The 15562-nt window shown below is 42.0% G+C and overlaps 1 protein-coding gene across 13 annotated transcripts in view; it reads left to right on the forward strand.

Annotated features, from left to right (window-relative positions):
• Nucleotides 1-9814: 9814 nt before the first annotated feature.
• PARP11 (poly(ADP-ribose) polymerase family member 11) overlaps nucleotides 9815-15562 on the forward strand; it is a 55412-nt gene continuing 49664 nt past the window's right edge. For 4 of the 13 annotated variants that reach the window (XM_033223182.1, XM_033223177.1, XM_033223176.1 and 1 more), the window contains exon 1: nucleotides 9844-10051. Coding sequence is in view for 2 of the 13 variants with exons in the window: in XM_033223173.1 (XP_033079064.1) it covers nucleotides 10034-10051 (18 nt within the window). In the remaining 11 variants the exon portion in view is untranslated. The other 9 variants (XM_033223173.1, XM_033223181.1, XM_033223186.1 and 6 more) reach the window with 4 other exon arrangements.

The raw sequence follows: 15562 nt of genomic DNA on the forward strand, positions 1-15562 counted from the left end.
AAACAACAAAAAACAACACTAAGACTCAACTTAGGTATTAGCTTAACAGAACTTGTTTGGTGGTTATAGTTCAAGTTGTGAATTATTCCTCAATTGCTTCATCAAATAATCCTCCAATAAGTACAAATAAGTTAAAACAATTTGCTCTATTATGAAATAAAAGAGCTCATTTAATTTTAAATTAGGCTGGGCATGGTGGCTTACACCTGTAATCCCAGCACTTTGGGAGGCCAGGAGTTTGAGGCCAGCTTGGGTAACATAGTGAGACCCTGTCTCTAAGAAAAAAAAAAAAAAAAGATAATTTTATTAAGGCACCTGAATTCATATCAGAATTATTCAACTGGTAAAGACCCAACCCATATCAGAATCAGAATTTAAGACATCACTTTTGATGATAGTGCTCAACTAAGTCCGCTGACCACTTATCTCTGGTTTTGACCCTGCATAGTTAAGGGATTGAGAGTTCTTTGTGAATACTTTGTTCCTAAGGATACATTGCGCTACTTTCATTCAGTCCTGACCATTTGGTTGATTTAGGGCTAAAGCAGTCCTATTAGATTATTGCTACTCCAGAAGGCTGCTCTAAAATGTGCTTGACAAAAGCTGGTCTTGTCCAGAAACAAAATAACTCTCTGGCTTATTAGAACTTTTGTGCTCCTGGATTGTTTTGTTTTGTGTTTTGTTTTGTTTCATTTTGTTTTGTTTTAATCAGAAATGTTCTTGCCTGTGTCCCAGCGCCATCTTGTGTTAGAAATGAGCATATTTTCCAATCAGGGTGGAAAAAACCCATTTTGGACTGTCTGAGGGACCACTACTTCTTTCTGCACCCTAGAATATCTGGATTGGAAGAAACCCCACAGGTCAAATATTTAATGCCCCTATATCATCTAGGCAAGCCTTCCCCAATATCCCCGCCAGGGGTACAGATTTTTAGTCTAGGCTCCAGAATAAGCGTAAATCCAGGAGGCTAGGGCTGAAAGAAATTCTCCTAGAACAAATGAAAATGAAATAGTTGACTGAGAGAGATACACAAGCAGTTTTTCCTTTCCATTTCCTTTTAGTTTCACTTTCATAGATCTCTCGGTATGTTAAGAAAAGCAAAGACGTGTGACTGGAGACCTATGGAAATGCTCTGCGTTAGCTTCCGGAGCAGGAATAGATCTGAAATGATGACATAAGAAAATGCATAAATACCCTACAATGAAGGGTAGAAGTTAATTTTTTTCAGAGCAGTGCTTTTCAGTAAGTGACTGCCAGGCAGATCTTGTTCAACCCTATGTCATAATAAGACTTGTCTTAAAATCATTCCATATTTAATTCATTGGGCTTTGAAGAGAAGAATATTATATTTCTCTTCCAATTTTAGGATTATTTAAGATTTGGGTTAATGTTAAGAACCTTCTATCAAGTAAAAATACTGCAAGTGTGATGCAAGCATTATCCCAAATCCTGAAAGTAGATGAAGGGTTTTGGATTGGATCATGGGTAACATCCCTTTCCTGTTCTGAGAGTTTCTTACTCTGTGATTTGGGGCCACTCACAAGATCAACAGCAAGTACGTTTGTGTTAAGGTGTCCTGGTCCAAAGGGCCCAGGGGTTAGCAGGGTAAGAGTCTTCTTGTCATTCAGCTGCACAGTTGATTCAAAGTAAGTGATCTGCACCAGATTTCTGATAGTTCACAATTCTCAGCTGCTTCTTGCCCCTTATGTCCTTTGGGTGGTTTGTAAATTCACTTTAGTTTCCCTCAATAGATGAAAAATTCCACAAACACAGGGACTGTATCTTTTGCTTCCTACATCTCTGGGCATCTTGGTGCTGATGAATCTGAGCCCAGAATCGGGTTTGTGTCAGTATGACACCAAATCATGGACTTTGAAAGATGGCAGCAACCTTGGAGATCACCTGGTTCAATCATCTCATTTTTTAGTCGGGAAACTGAGGCCCCAAAATGGGATGTTATGCACAATATCACATAATTCAATGGTACTGAGCTTGGATCAGTCCCGGCGTCTCCTATTTTAGCCACTAACGATGTATCTCAATCTCTCTGTCTCCACAACAGCAGAGGACATACACTGTTCCCACCCCAGCTTAAAGCAGCTAACCACACACAAGAACCTGCTTCAAACCCGGGAGGTGGAGGTTGCAGTGAGCCGAGATCACGCCATTGCACTCCAGCCTGAGTGACAGAGGGAGACTCTGTCTCAAAAAATTTTAAAAAGCCCTATGTGAGTGAATATTGCCTTCTACTTCATAATGTATACATTTGCTTTAACATTAAAAATAATGTTAGAGGCTGGGCGCAGTGGCTCACGCCTGTAACCCCAGCACTTTGGGAGGCCGAGGCGGGCGGATCACGAGGTCAGGAGATGGAAGCCATCCTGGCTAACACTGTGAAACCCCATCTCTACTAAAAATACAAAAAAAGTTAGCCAGACATGGTGGCGGGCGCCTGGTAGTCTCAGCTACTTGGGAGGCTGAGGCAGAAGAATGGCGTGAACTCGGGAGGCAGAGGTTGCAGTGAGCTGAGATTGGGCCACTGCACTCCAGCCTGGGCGACAGAGCGAGTCTCAAAAAAAAAAGAAAAAGAAAAAATGAGTTAGATTTTTTTTTTCTAATAAGGAAAATTGGTACTGAAGATCTAATAGTAAAGAGTCATTTATTTTCCTTGGCATACTGCTGTAATCCCTGGAGTTAAAACAAAGTTGTAATGTTGGGTGGAGTGCTTGGGGTTCTAGAATGGTGATCCTCCTTGTGAGTATGGTTCTGTACCCCCTGAAGGTATGTGAGGGAGGATGGAAGTCAGGCAGGGGGGTCAACAGGGGAGGGAAAAGCCAAGACCTTGTCATTTACAAAAATTAATTGTTTTAACAGCTTTGTGGAGGTGTAATTCACATATAATTTATCCATTTAAAGTTCAACGACTTTACAATGTAATGGTTTTCAGTATAAAAGTGCTGTGTCTTGAGAAAACAGGACAGACAGCGTGAGAAGCTGGAGCTGGTGATGGTTGTATTAAAACACATCCCTCCACGCAGTGCCTTTCGGAGTAGAAGAAATAGCGACACCTAGCTTTTAACTCAACGTGTGCTCTGTCCTGCTTCTTGGTTATCTGTAGGGTGTTATTTATTTATTTATTTATTTATTTATTTATTTATTTATTTTTGAGACGGAGTCTGGCTCTGTCACCCAGGCTAGAGTGCAGTGGCTGGATCTCAGCTCACTGCAAGCTCCGCCTCCCGGGTTTACGCCATTCCCCTGCCTCAGCCTCCCGAGTAGCTGGGACTACAGGCGCCCGCCACCTCGCCCGGCTAGTTTTTTGTATTTTTTAGTAGAGACGGGGTTTCACCGTGTTAGCCAGGATGATCTCGATCTCCTGACCTCGTGATCCGCCCGTCTCGGCCTCCCAAAGTGCTGGGATTACAGGCTTGAGCCACCGTGCCCAGACTGTAGGGCGTTATTAAACCAGAGAAGCACCACCCCTACTCCCTGACAAACTGAACTGAAGTGCTAGCCATAGACATTTGCTTTATTTTCTGGGCAGAAATAATGGACTGCAGGGATAAACTAGCAGAAAATAGCGGCTGCTGAATTGGTAGGGGAAAGAAACGAAGGGCCAGGAAATGTCATGAGTGATAAAGCAGTGAGCCACATTTTTTTTTTTTTTTTTTAAGGGAAACATAAATTTATCCTAGGGAGTACACTTGAATCCAATCAAGGTTAAGTAATCAGAACTGATATCAGAAGTAGATGGCTTAAAACCACATTAAGAGATGGCAAGAGGCAGCAACTAGGAGCGTGGGCTCCAGAGCCAGGCACCAAGGCTCCAGTGCTTGACTTGGGCAAGCTAATACATCTCTTTGTGTCTCAGATCCCTTACAGGTAAAACGAGGGTAATAAGAGTAGCTACTTCCCTGGGGTGCTTGAGCGAATTATATTTGTTCACAGAGCTTACAACAGTGTCAGGCACATACTAACTGCCTAACATTGTTATAAGTGTCACTTATAACACTGCTTACTAAATGTATTTGTTAATTATTATACCACGCCCTGTTCAATCTGTGTATCACTCACATAGACTCTCTCTCTCTCTGTCTCTCTCTCTCTGTCTCTCTCTCTGTCTCTCTCTCTCTCTCTCCCCCTCCACCTCACTCTTCCTTATCACATCAGGCATATTGCTGCTTGGGAAGCTTGTACCAGCTGCTCCCTCTGCATGGAATACCTTTTGTCTAGATATCTATTACTTTTACTTCCTTACATCCTCCAAGTTTTTCCTTAAATGTTCTCCTCTCAATGAGGGGCATCCTGAGTACTCCCAACATTCCTTGTCCTGATCTATGTTTTTTTTCTATAGTTCTTATCACCTTAGAACATACTATACAATATACTTATTTATTATCTATTATTGTCTATCTCCACATGTCCCTACCCCAAGGCCTGCCCACCCACTAGCATGTAAATCCCATAAAGGCAGAGGCTTTTACAATCTATTTTGTTCCCTGATCTATTCAAGAGGCTACAGACAGTGCCTGGAACATGGAGGGTGCTTGCTAAATATTTATTGAATGAAGAATTGAAGGCTAATTCATATTAGATAATCTGTTGTAATTTCTTGACACCCCTGGGTGTGCTCATTAGAAACAGGCTAAACCCTCGCATGTCTGGAGTGACCTAAGTCTAGCCAGTACACCTTTTGGCTGCCCTTTTCACCACCCGAGGCTTTTACTTTCCTCCCTCTCTCCTACTTTTAAAAATTATTTCTTATGGAAGTCTTTTCCTGCTTTCTGCTCTGAAGCTCAAAGCTTCTCACGCTCTTTTCTAAGTCATTTCTGTTGTCCCTTCCGGATCATTCCTATTAAGTCTTTTTTTTTTTTTTTTTTTTTTTTTTTTACAATGTGATGACCAAAACCCTAATGTGGCATTCCTGGAAGGAAAGCCCCAGCCAGGAATGTCACAGCTCCAGAGTCTTTTCAGAATTCTCCATCCTCTAATTAGGATGGCCACACATCTCAGCTGCTGCTTTTGACTGCCGCTGTGAGCTGAATGCTGATGTCCATCATTGTGCGTAGATAATTTCCCCGAGCAGCGAAAACTAATAATCAGTGGTATTCTCAATAGAGCCTTGCCATTTAGTGTGGGTGAGTTATTTAGCACTTCATTTTTTTTAAGGTTGAATTTAATTCCTTGTCATGTTTCCTAATTAGGAAGATGTGTGAGATTCATTTTGATTTTTTGAAAAATTCCTTTCCAGGAATGCTTATCTCGGCTTCGGTGAATGTTTCATCTGCTTATTTCACCTCTTAATTCCTGCTGGGGTTGTTAACGTGTCAGACTTCAACAGCAGGGCTGGTTCTGGGGCTGCCTCATTGTTGGCTGTTTTTCAGACGAGGCTGGGTCTTTATATTCAAGGCGGATGGGCACAAATGCAGCTTTTTCTCCCCTTCCTCCCTCACCCTCTCCTGGTCCCCTTGGCTCTCCTTTTGCGCCTTCTTCCCATCTCCCACTTCTCCTTTCTGTCTAATCCAGCCTTCTCCCACATCCTTTCCTAAAGCTCCCCAAATTCTGGTTGCAAATGTGGCCTTTATGGACAAACAGTTACGATAATAACACTAAAATGACAGATAATGCTGTATCCTGCATCTCACCACTTACTCCGTTCTCTTTCCTCCTTCTATTGTCTTAGAGGAGATTGATTTTTTTCCTCCACGAATTCACCTTGCTGCTCTGTTCATCCATTTACCTGTTTTCTCCGTCTGATGATTTCCATTTCCCCTTGGGAATTTCCTCCTGACTCTCTCAGCATTTGAAAACCTAACGAACTTCACGGGATTCCAGGGAGGGCTGCCATCACTCATGATTCCTGGAACGGGTTTAGCGTGGCCTAAGACATTTCCACCCAGAACGCATGTAGAAAATATGAAAGATCAAGTAAAATGTTTAGTTTTCCTGAGAAAACTGGTGACTGTGGTCAGTATGCATAGTTTCTACTGCAGTGGCTCTTTGCCTGGAACTATGAAGCAGAAGGAACTATGATGATACATCCCCTGCGTTAGGCTACCTATCAGAGGAAATCGCAGGGATTGCACGCAGAGAGTATAGTCATCTCTTGATATCCATGAGGAGTTGGTTTCAGAACCCTCCTCGGATACCAAAATCCTGGGATGCTGAAGTCCCTGATATTCAACGATGCATATAACTTACACATATTTGCATATAACCTACACATATATTCCTGTATACTTTAAATTATCTCCAGTTACTTGTAATACCTAACAACAGTACAAATGCTAGGTAAATAGTTGTTGTACTGTATTGTTCAGGGAATAATGAAAAGAAAAAAATGTCGGTCGATGGTCAGTACAGACACAACCATCTATTTTTTCCCCAATATTTCTGATCTGCGGTTGGTTGAATGCATGACTGTTGAACCCATGGATATAGAGAGCCAGCTATAAAATGATATTCCCCCATCCCCAATTTCACTTCCTGCGATTTCAGTTTTCCGCTGTCAACCATCACCTGAAAATATTAAGTATAAGATTCAAGAGATAAATAATTCATATTTAAAATTGCATGCCATTCTGAGTAGCATAATGAAATCTCATGCCATTCCCTTCCCGTTTTCCCCAAGATGCGAATCCTCCCTTTACTCACTATTTCCATGGTGTCGACAGGCACACCTTCTTTTATTGCACTTTGCTTTATCATGCTTCACAGATGTTGCTTTTTTTTCTTTCTTTCTTATTTATTTATTTATTTATTTTACAAATTGAAAGTTTGTGGCACCCTGCTCAAGCAAGTCTGTTTCGATTTTCTAACAGCATGTGCTCTCTTTATGTTTCTGTGTCACATTCTGGTAATTCTCACAATAATCCAAATTTTTCATTATCATTCTATCTGTCATGGTAATCTGGGATCAGTGATTTTTGATGTTACTATTAGAATTGTTTCAAGATGTTGTGAACCGCACTCATATAAGAGCAAACTTAATCGATCAATGTTGTGTGTGTTCTGACTGCTCCATCACCCAGCCCTTTCCCTGTCTCTCTTTCTTTCCTCAGGCCTCCTTATTCCCTGAGACACAACAGTATTGAAATTAGGCCAATTAATAACTCTATAATGGCCTCTAAGTGTTTAAGCGAAGGGAAGAACACACATCTCTCACTTTAAATCAAAAGCTAGAAATGATTAAGCTTAGTGAGGAAAGTGTGTCAAAAGCCAAGATAGGTCAACATCTAGGTCTGTTGTACCAAACAGTTAGCCAAGTTGTGATTGCAAAGGGAAAGTTCTTAAAAGTGCTACTCCAGTAAACACACAATGATAAGAAAGCGAAAAAACTGTATTGTTGCTATGGAGAAAGTTTCAGTGGTCTGGATAGAAGATCAAACCAGCCACAACACAGCCTAATCCAGAGCAAGGCCCTAACTCTCTTCAATTCTGTGAAAGTGGAGAGAAATGAAGAAGCTGCAGAAGACGCTTGAAGCTATCAGAGGTTGGTTAATGAGGTTTAAGAAAGAAGAGATCTCCACAGGCCGGGCCCGGTGGCTCACGCCTGTAATGCCAGCACTTTGGGAGGCAGAGGCAGGTGGATCACGAGGTCAAGAGATCGAGGACGTCCTGGCTAACATGGCGAAACCTCGTCTCTACTAAAAATACAAAAAACTAGCCAGGCGAGGTGGCGGGCGTCTGTAGTCCCAGCTACTCGGGAAGCTGAGGCAGGAGAATGGCGTGAACCCGGGAGGCGGAGCTTGCAGTGAGCCCAGACAGCGCCCCTGCACTCCAGCCTAGGCGACAGAGCGAGACTCTGTCCCCCGCTCCCCCCAAAATGAATACCAACTAGCACCAAATGGGCACATGCTTGCCTTACTGCATTAAAGCTGGATATCCATTATCTTGTCCTGTAGTCTTAAACATTTTTCTGAGGTTTTGACCAATGCATCAAGAAGAAAGAAACGCCTTATTTGCAAGTGATAATGATTGTCTATGTATAAATTCAGAGGGATGAGCTGTCAAGCTGTTAGAACTAATAAGACATTTTTTCATATTGTGGTAGGACACAAGGTAAATAAACAAAAATAAATAGCTTTCCTAAATTACATCATTCACAAAAAAACTACAAAATATCTAAGAACAAACTTCCCAAGGATTATGCAAACCTATGTGATTTTTTTTTTTTTTACAGATTCTGATGCAGATCTGAAAAAAATTTTTTTTAATGCATCTAAAGATATAGAAAACAAGTATTTCTGAATGGAAAGACTCATGATATTGAAAATTTTGAAAAAGAAGAGAATTAGGAGAGAGGTTCCTTTATGAAAAGGCAAATATGTTAAAGATGTAATGATTATAACTGCGGCATATTTTAGGAATAAGCAGATAATTAATAGAGGAGAATGTTCAGAAACAGATATACACGTGTATGTATACCTATGTATATGTATATGCAAATTTAGGTTGTAATTAACAGTGGCACTTCAAAGTAGTGAGGAAAGAATGGATTATTCAATAAATGACATAAGGGCAATTAGTTTACCATTTGGCAAAAATAATCTCTTATTAAACAATCTTATTTCCAAGAGTTAATTTCAAGGAAGTAAATGGACAAATGTGAAGAAATGCCTGTTGAAGCACTTTTTTTGGAATACCGAAAAATAGAAAACCACACAAATGTCTACTCAGTAGATTATTTCAAATGTGTATATTTGTGTGTACGTAGTATACATAGAAATTATGGAATGCCATAAGTCTACTTTAAAATATGGCCAGGTGCAAGATGGCTCACACTTATAATCCCAGCACTTTGGGAGGCCCAGGCAGGTAGATCACCTGGGGTCAGGAGTTCGAGACCGGCCTGGCCAACATGGCAAAAACCCATCTTTACTAAAAATACAAAAATTAGCTGGACGTAGTGGCGCACGCCTGTAATCCCAGTTACTCAGGAGCCTGAGGCACAGGAATCGCTTGAACTCGGGAGGCGGAGGTTTGCAGTGACCAAAGATGGCGCCACTAAAAGATGAAATAGATTTAAACTTAATGGAATGGAAGGATATCCACATAATCTTTAAAGTGAAAAAAAATCAGATTCTAAATCTATAGGTATTCTTTGATCATATTTATTTTTTCAATGTGTAGAGGCATAGAAAAGTCCAGAAGGATCTATAATGAGCTGTTTTGTTTTCATTTTCTATGGGGTAGATCCTTTATTGCATGGAGATTATTTCACTCTGTTAGCTCTCTTTACATCAGTAGGAATACATCCTCATGGTTTTAAACTTCTTGACACTCTAACCTAGGTAAATATGCTCGCATAGAACTCTCTATTCACCGTATTACCTATAAATCATATTGCATTTTTTAACTTTTCTAAATTACTTACTTTTTGCTTTCTTTTCTAGATTATAAAATTCGTGAGGGCAGGGACCGTATGTAAAGGTTCACTTGTGAGCAAATAACCTTCACTTATTGAACTCTGTGTACCAAATACTGTGCTAAATGCTTTCAATAATCTCACTCAGGGAGATATTACTACCATCTCCATTTTGAGGATGAAGATATTGAAAGATTATGAAGTTTCTCCCAAATGCCATTGCCAGGCCTGTGTGACTCTTGGCCGTTACACGGTGATCAATAAAAATCTGTTTCATAGGAAAGAAATACAACCAGCCGTGGCTTTAAGATCACTGGGTGCTGTAGTTGGACCAGAAACCCTTTAAACTCCTTCATAAGACAGATACTGGCAAGCCCCGCCCAGGACGACCGCCCGCGTGCGTACGGATAAGCGTGCAGGGGCGGGGCGAGCTTGTGGAAGTGGGGCGGGGACAGCTCTGATTGGCCAGCGTGGGGCGGAAGTAGGGAGGTTGGGTGGTCTGTAAACGCTGGCTTGTGACAGGGAGGGGGAGAAGGAAGGCCTTCGTAAAGGTTGCCGCTCCGTCCCTTCGCTCCCGGGGACCCGCGGAAAAAAAAAAAATCTAACACCCAGGCCCCGCGGCTAGCCCCTTCCCACAGCCTCTCTCCGCTCGATTTTGTCACCGTTATGTGGGAAGCGAATCCGGTGAGTAGCCGGGCGGGACGGGGCGGGCCCAGTGGGCGGGGTTGATGAGAGAGGGGCGGGAGGGGGCCACCGGAACTGGTTCCCCGCGCTGGCTTCAGTCTGGGTGTTGAGTTCCGGGACCGGAGTGCCAGGGCCTTTTGGCTTCTGCAGTCTGTACCTTTTTCAGCAGTGGAGGTGCCTCGGTGGAGTCTCCAATGCGTTATTGTTTTGTTGTTACAGTTATTTATTTTACTTCCTGTGATGTTTCAGCCTCATGCCTTCACCGGTTTTTTTTGTTGTTGTTGTTTTTGAGACGGAGTCTCGCACTGTCGCCCAGGCTGGAGTGCAGTGGCGCGATCTGGGCTCACCGCAACCTCCGTCTCCCGGGTTCAAGCGATTTTCGTGCCTCAGCCTCCCGACTCCCTTCACTGTTTTTTGAAACTTTGTGTTTTGCTTCCTAATTGGAGTAACTGGCCTTGGAACCTGTAGTCAGTCATTTGCCTCAGGTTTACCTGCCAGTCCCATCCGTCTAAAGCAAGGGAATTCGACCCCCTTGTCTCGAATGGGCCTAGGAGGAGCCGTCAGTTCTCCTTTTCCCTTCTTGGTGGACGGCCGTTTAAAACTTGGAGTATGGACTATTATGTTCTTAGATATTTTCGTTCAGTGGACAAAGTGATGATCTGGGACATATCAACTGCAAGTCTGCCGTCTGCCTTGGTTGACTCTGGTATTTTCATTATGACTTCATGTATTTTTCTCTCCTTTGCTTTTATACATTTATTTATTTAAAGTGCAACATAGGGGCGGAAAAGCGTCATACCTTTCCTTACCACCCATTGTAAGGATCACAGCCACCGCTCCTTGAAACAGAAGATAGGTTAACAAGGTAAAGCATAGCAAATCTAATCAAAGTTTTACGCCACCCGGCACTTCAGAGACCAGGGAGATCTCTGTTTTTATGCGTAGGACCCATGAAGCATAGACAACTGTATAAAATGTGATCGGACAAAGGATATACTCTCATGTTAATAAACTGAGGGAGGAAACCCACCAAGGCCTGTTTGTTCAGATTCTTCTTGATCTTTCTGTGTATCATTTCTTCCTCCTACAGAGGAGGAAGGACCCTTGTGGAATGAGGGTCTTAGCGACCTACTATCAGGCAAAGTAGGTTAGAGAATCTCTTTATGGCCAGTTCCTATAGAGAATGGCAGGGAAAGGTTACAGCAATAGTTCCAGTTTTTATGGCTTGCTTTGTAGGAGAGGGATTCTAGTTTCTGTCACTCACCTTGGGGAAGAAGAATTCTGGTTTCTGTGACTCACTTCAGGGACGAAAGATGGGCAGGAGACAGAAGGGTAAGAGAAGATCAGAGGGAGACTTTGCTTCCGAGGCTGCTGCTGAGGCCTTCCAATCTCTTTTAGTTCGGAGTACTCAGCATGCCAAAGTATCATACTTCTGGGTAGCATTTTCTGAACCCCAACGCAACCCTCAGAGAGTGGGATCTATTTGCCAAGAGTATTCTTCTGTTGCTATGGTTGAAACTGCCTGGTAAGATGGCAGATGTACGGTATTTACAACTTAGGAGTTGACTGGAAAAATGGCAGAATCATATTTCAGCAAGCTGTTGGACTGAATACAGTCGTGCGCCTCTTAACAATGGGGATACGTTCTGAGAAATTGGTTGTTGGGTAATTTTTTCATTGTGCGAACATCATAGAGTGTACTTTCTTAAGACTACTACACACCTAAGGCTATATGAAATAGCCTATTGCTCTTAACCTAGAAATCTGTACAGCGTATTATTGTACTGAATACTGGAGGCATTTGTAACACAATGGAAAGTATTTATGCATCTAAACATAGAAAAGGTACAGTAAAATAAAGTATTATAATCTTTCTGTTGTATATGCAATCCATGGTTGACTGAAAGCTTTTATGCAATGCATAATTGTATATGAAACATACGAAACTACCCCAATGCTGAGATAACTGCTTAAATTTACTTTAATGACCCCTAATTTCCATTTGCAATAATTCCCTATAATCAGTATTCTTCCCCTCTCATTTCTGTAATATATTTCCAGATAACTTAGAAAGTTTATCAGTACATTTCCCTAAGGATTTTTTTTTTTTTTTTTTTTTTTGAGACAGAGTCTCGCTCTGTGGCCCAGGCTGGAGTGCAGTGGCCGGATCTCAGCTCACTGCAAGCTCCGCCTCCTGGGTTCATGCCATTCTCCTGCCTCAGCCTCCTGAGTAGCGGGGACTACAGGCGCCCGCCACCTCGCCCGGCTAGTTTTTTGTATTTTTTTAGTAGAGACGGGATTTCACCGTGTTAGCCAGGATGGTCTCGATCTCCTGACCTCGTGATCCGCCCGTCTCGGCCTCCCAAAGTGCTGGGATTACAGGCTTGAGCCACCGCGCCCGGCCTTTCCCTAAGGTTTTAAGTTAAGTTTTTATCCAGTAGAAACTAGTCTGTTGGTCTGGATTTATTGGTTGCACATTATGGTTCCTTCTTGTGCATCATATAACAATAGTTATCATCTTAGTATTTTTGATTCATACATATAATACTCTTATCAAGCCACATTAGAGGAAAGTAATTACTTGTATTTGATTTTAGCAAAAATAATTTAGAATAATGCAAATGCGCCCTCTGCTTATATATTCAGTTTCACTATCTGTCATCAACAACCTGCATTTTGTATTTATATCTGTGTATATCTTTATGTAACTATATACTCCATTTTTGTTATCAGTCCTTCTTAATTTTTCCATAACAAATCCTTTAGCCACCCAAGTATATGTCTTACTCAGGGTTTTAAATCTTTCGCTATATTGTAAGCTCCATACGGACAGAGATTTTTCTCTGTTATTTTTCCTATAGTATCTTCAATTAGAGAACAGAGCCTGACACATAGTAGGCACTCAATAAATATTTGTTGAATTCATGATGGTGGTTGGACGAGCATGGACTAAAGATAATTCTTTGCTCCTACTATGAATTTTCCCTCCTCCGTCACACATACATCGGAATTTGCTGTTGGATTATTTGTGTGTTTGTGAGAATTATAAAGGCATTAATTAATGTCTTATATACTTGGTTTGTTACATCATTATCTCATTTCTTTGTAAGAAATGGGTTTTCTTTTTTTTTTTTTTTTTTGAGATGGAGTCTTGCTCTGTCGCCTAGGCTGGAGTGCAGTGGCCAGATCTCAGCTCACTGCAAGCTCCGCCTCCCGAGTCCAAGCCATTCTCCTGCCTCAGCCTCCAGAGTAGCTGGGACTACAGGCGCCCGCCACCTCGCCTGGCTAGTTTTTTGTATTTTTAGTAGAGACGGGGTTTCACCATGTTAGCCAGGATGGTCTCGATCTCCTGACCTCGTGATCCGCCCGTCTCGGCCTCCCAAAGTGCTGGGATTACAGGCTTCAGCCACCGCGCCCGGCCAAGAAATGGGTTTTCTTTGAAATCACCTGTGTGATTTTGCTTAATTTCAGCAGAGCAGGCTGACTTTTGTTAAAAGTGGGGAACCCTCCACAGATCCTCCCACATTCTTCTTTTGTCACCCAAATAAGACATATTTGTCTTATTGCTACTGTATTTTGTTACTACTAATAGTTTTTCTTCCTATGAGCATATGAATGCTATCGATAAGCACAATTTGGTTTTAAAAATCAACATTCTACATGTGGGTTTCTCTAGTAATTTGTTAGTTTATTTTAGTTTCGCTTTCCTGGTTTCACTTACCACAATTTCAGTTACCAGAAGTCAGCTGTGGTCTGAAAATATGAAACGGAAAATTCCGGAAATGAACAATGAATAACTTTTAAGTTGCATACTGTACTGTGTAGTGTGATAAAATCTCACGCCATTCTGCCTGGGGCCATGAATCATCCCTTTGTCCAGCATATCCACACTGCATATACTTTACCTGCCTGCTGGTCATATAATAACATATAATGGCACTCACTTATTTACTGAGCACGTATTGTAAGCTAGTTGGTGCGAAGTCCCAGGGATTACAGTGGTGAACAGAACAGACTAGGTCCCAACCTTTATGGGTTTGCAGTCTGGTGCAGGCAGGCAGACATGAAACAAATAGTTATACAGATAATATTTAATGTGATAAAAGGATACGAAAGAAAAAGAGTACTGTGACAGTGTAGGGGAGCTGGTACTAGAGTGGGCAGTCAGGAAAGGCCACCCTGTGGAAGTAACTTTTATAGAGATCTGAAGGATTGAGCAAGCATTAGCTAGGGAAAGGTTGGCTGGAAGGTGGGGAGAGCTGTGCAGACAGCAGAGACAGTGTGAGCAAAGATCCTGAGGCAGAAAGGAGCTTGGTGCTCGAGAACAAGAGAGAAGCCTATGTGACTGGGACACTGTGCCAGAAGACAAGCCCAGGAGGTAGGAACCAGGCCATGCATGGATTTGTGGCACATGTTTCGTATTTTAAACTTTATCCTTAGAGGAGTGGTAACACATTGAAGGAAGTGTCATGAACATATTTGTGTTTTTAAGAAGATTACTCTGGCTGCTGTATAGAAAATGAGTTTATGTATTAGCAAATATGGTAGACATAGTAATGGCCTCCCAAAGATAACCACATCTTAATAGCCAGAATCTGTGAATATGTCGTTACATGGCAAAGGGGAGGTGATTAGCTAATTGGCTGACCTTAAGATAAAGAGATTATCTTGGATTATCAGGGGGTGGGGAGGCCCAAGGTAATCACAAGGGTCCTTAAAAGTACAACATGGGAACAAAAGACATGGAGTGACTATGGAAGAATGGTCAAAGAGATACAACATGGCTGGCTTTGGAGGTGAAGGAAGGAGGTCACAAGCCAAGGTATGTGGGTAGCTTCTAGAAGCTTGAAAAACCACGGAAATAGATTCTCTCCTACAACCTTCAGAAGGGAATCAAACTCAACTTGATTTTAGCCTATTGAGACGCATGCAAGATTTCCACAGAAATGTAAGAAAATAAATTAGTGTTGTTTTTAAGCAACTGTGTTTGTGGTAATTTGTTCTAGCAGCAAAAGAAAACTAATACTGAGGGGGATAAGAGACTGTAGGAAGACTAATAGGTTATAGTATAGTCCAGGGTAGAGATGAAGGTGACTTGGACTATGTGGTGTGACTATGAAGTCACCTATGAAGGTGATTACTAAGTGGGGAGAGAGAGAGAAGATCAATTCAAGCTGCGTCTTAGATGATGACTTAGCTTTCTGGCACAGGCAGCCAGGAACAAGATGTTTTTACTGAGCTTGGAAAAGGGAAGGCCATGTGGAAGATAACAGGAGTTTGTTTTTTAACTCACTATGTTTAATGTGCTTATGAGGCATCAAGTAGTAAAGTTTGGAGGGCAGTTGTTTAGGTAGGTAAGTCTGGAGCTCAGAGAAGGCTGGGCTGGAAATTGAAATTTGAGCCTCAGTGTCAATAGATAGTCTGTCACCCAGGCTGGAGTGCAGTGGCATGATCTCGGCTAACTGCAACCTCTGCCTCCTGGGTTCAAGTGATTCTCCTGCCTCAGCCTCC

This window comes from Trachypithecus francoisi, unplaced genomic scaffold (genome assembly GCF_009764315.1).
Source record: "Trachypithecus francoisi isolate TF-2019V2 unplaced genomic scaffold, Tfra_2.0 Lachesis_group11, whole genome shotgun sequence".
Taxonomy (NCBI): domain Eukaryota; kingdom Metazoa; phylum Chordata; class Mammalia; order Primates; family Cercopithecidae; genus Trachypithecus; species Trachypithecus francoisi.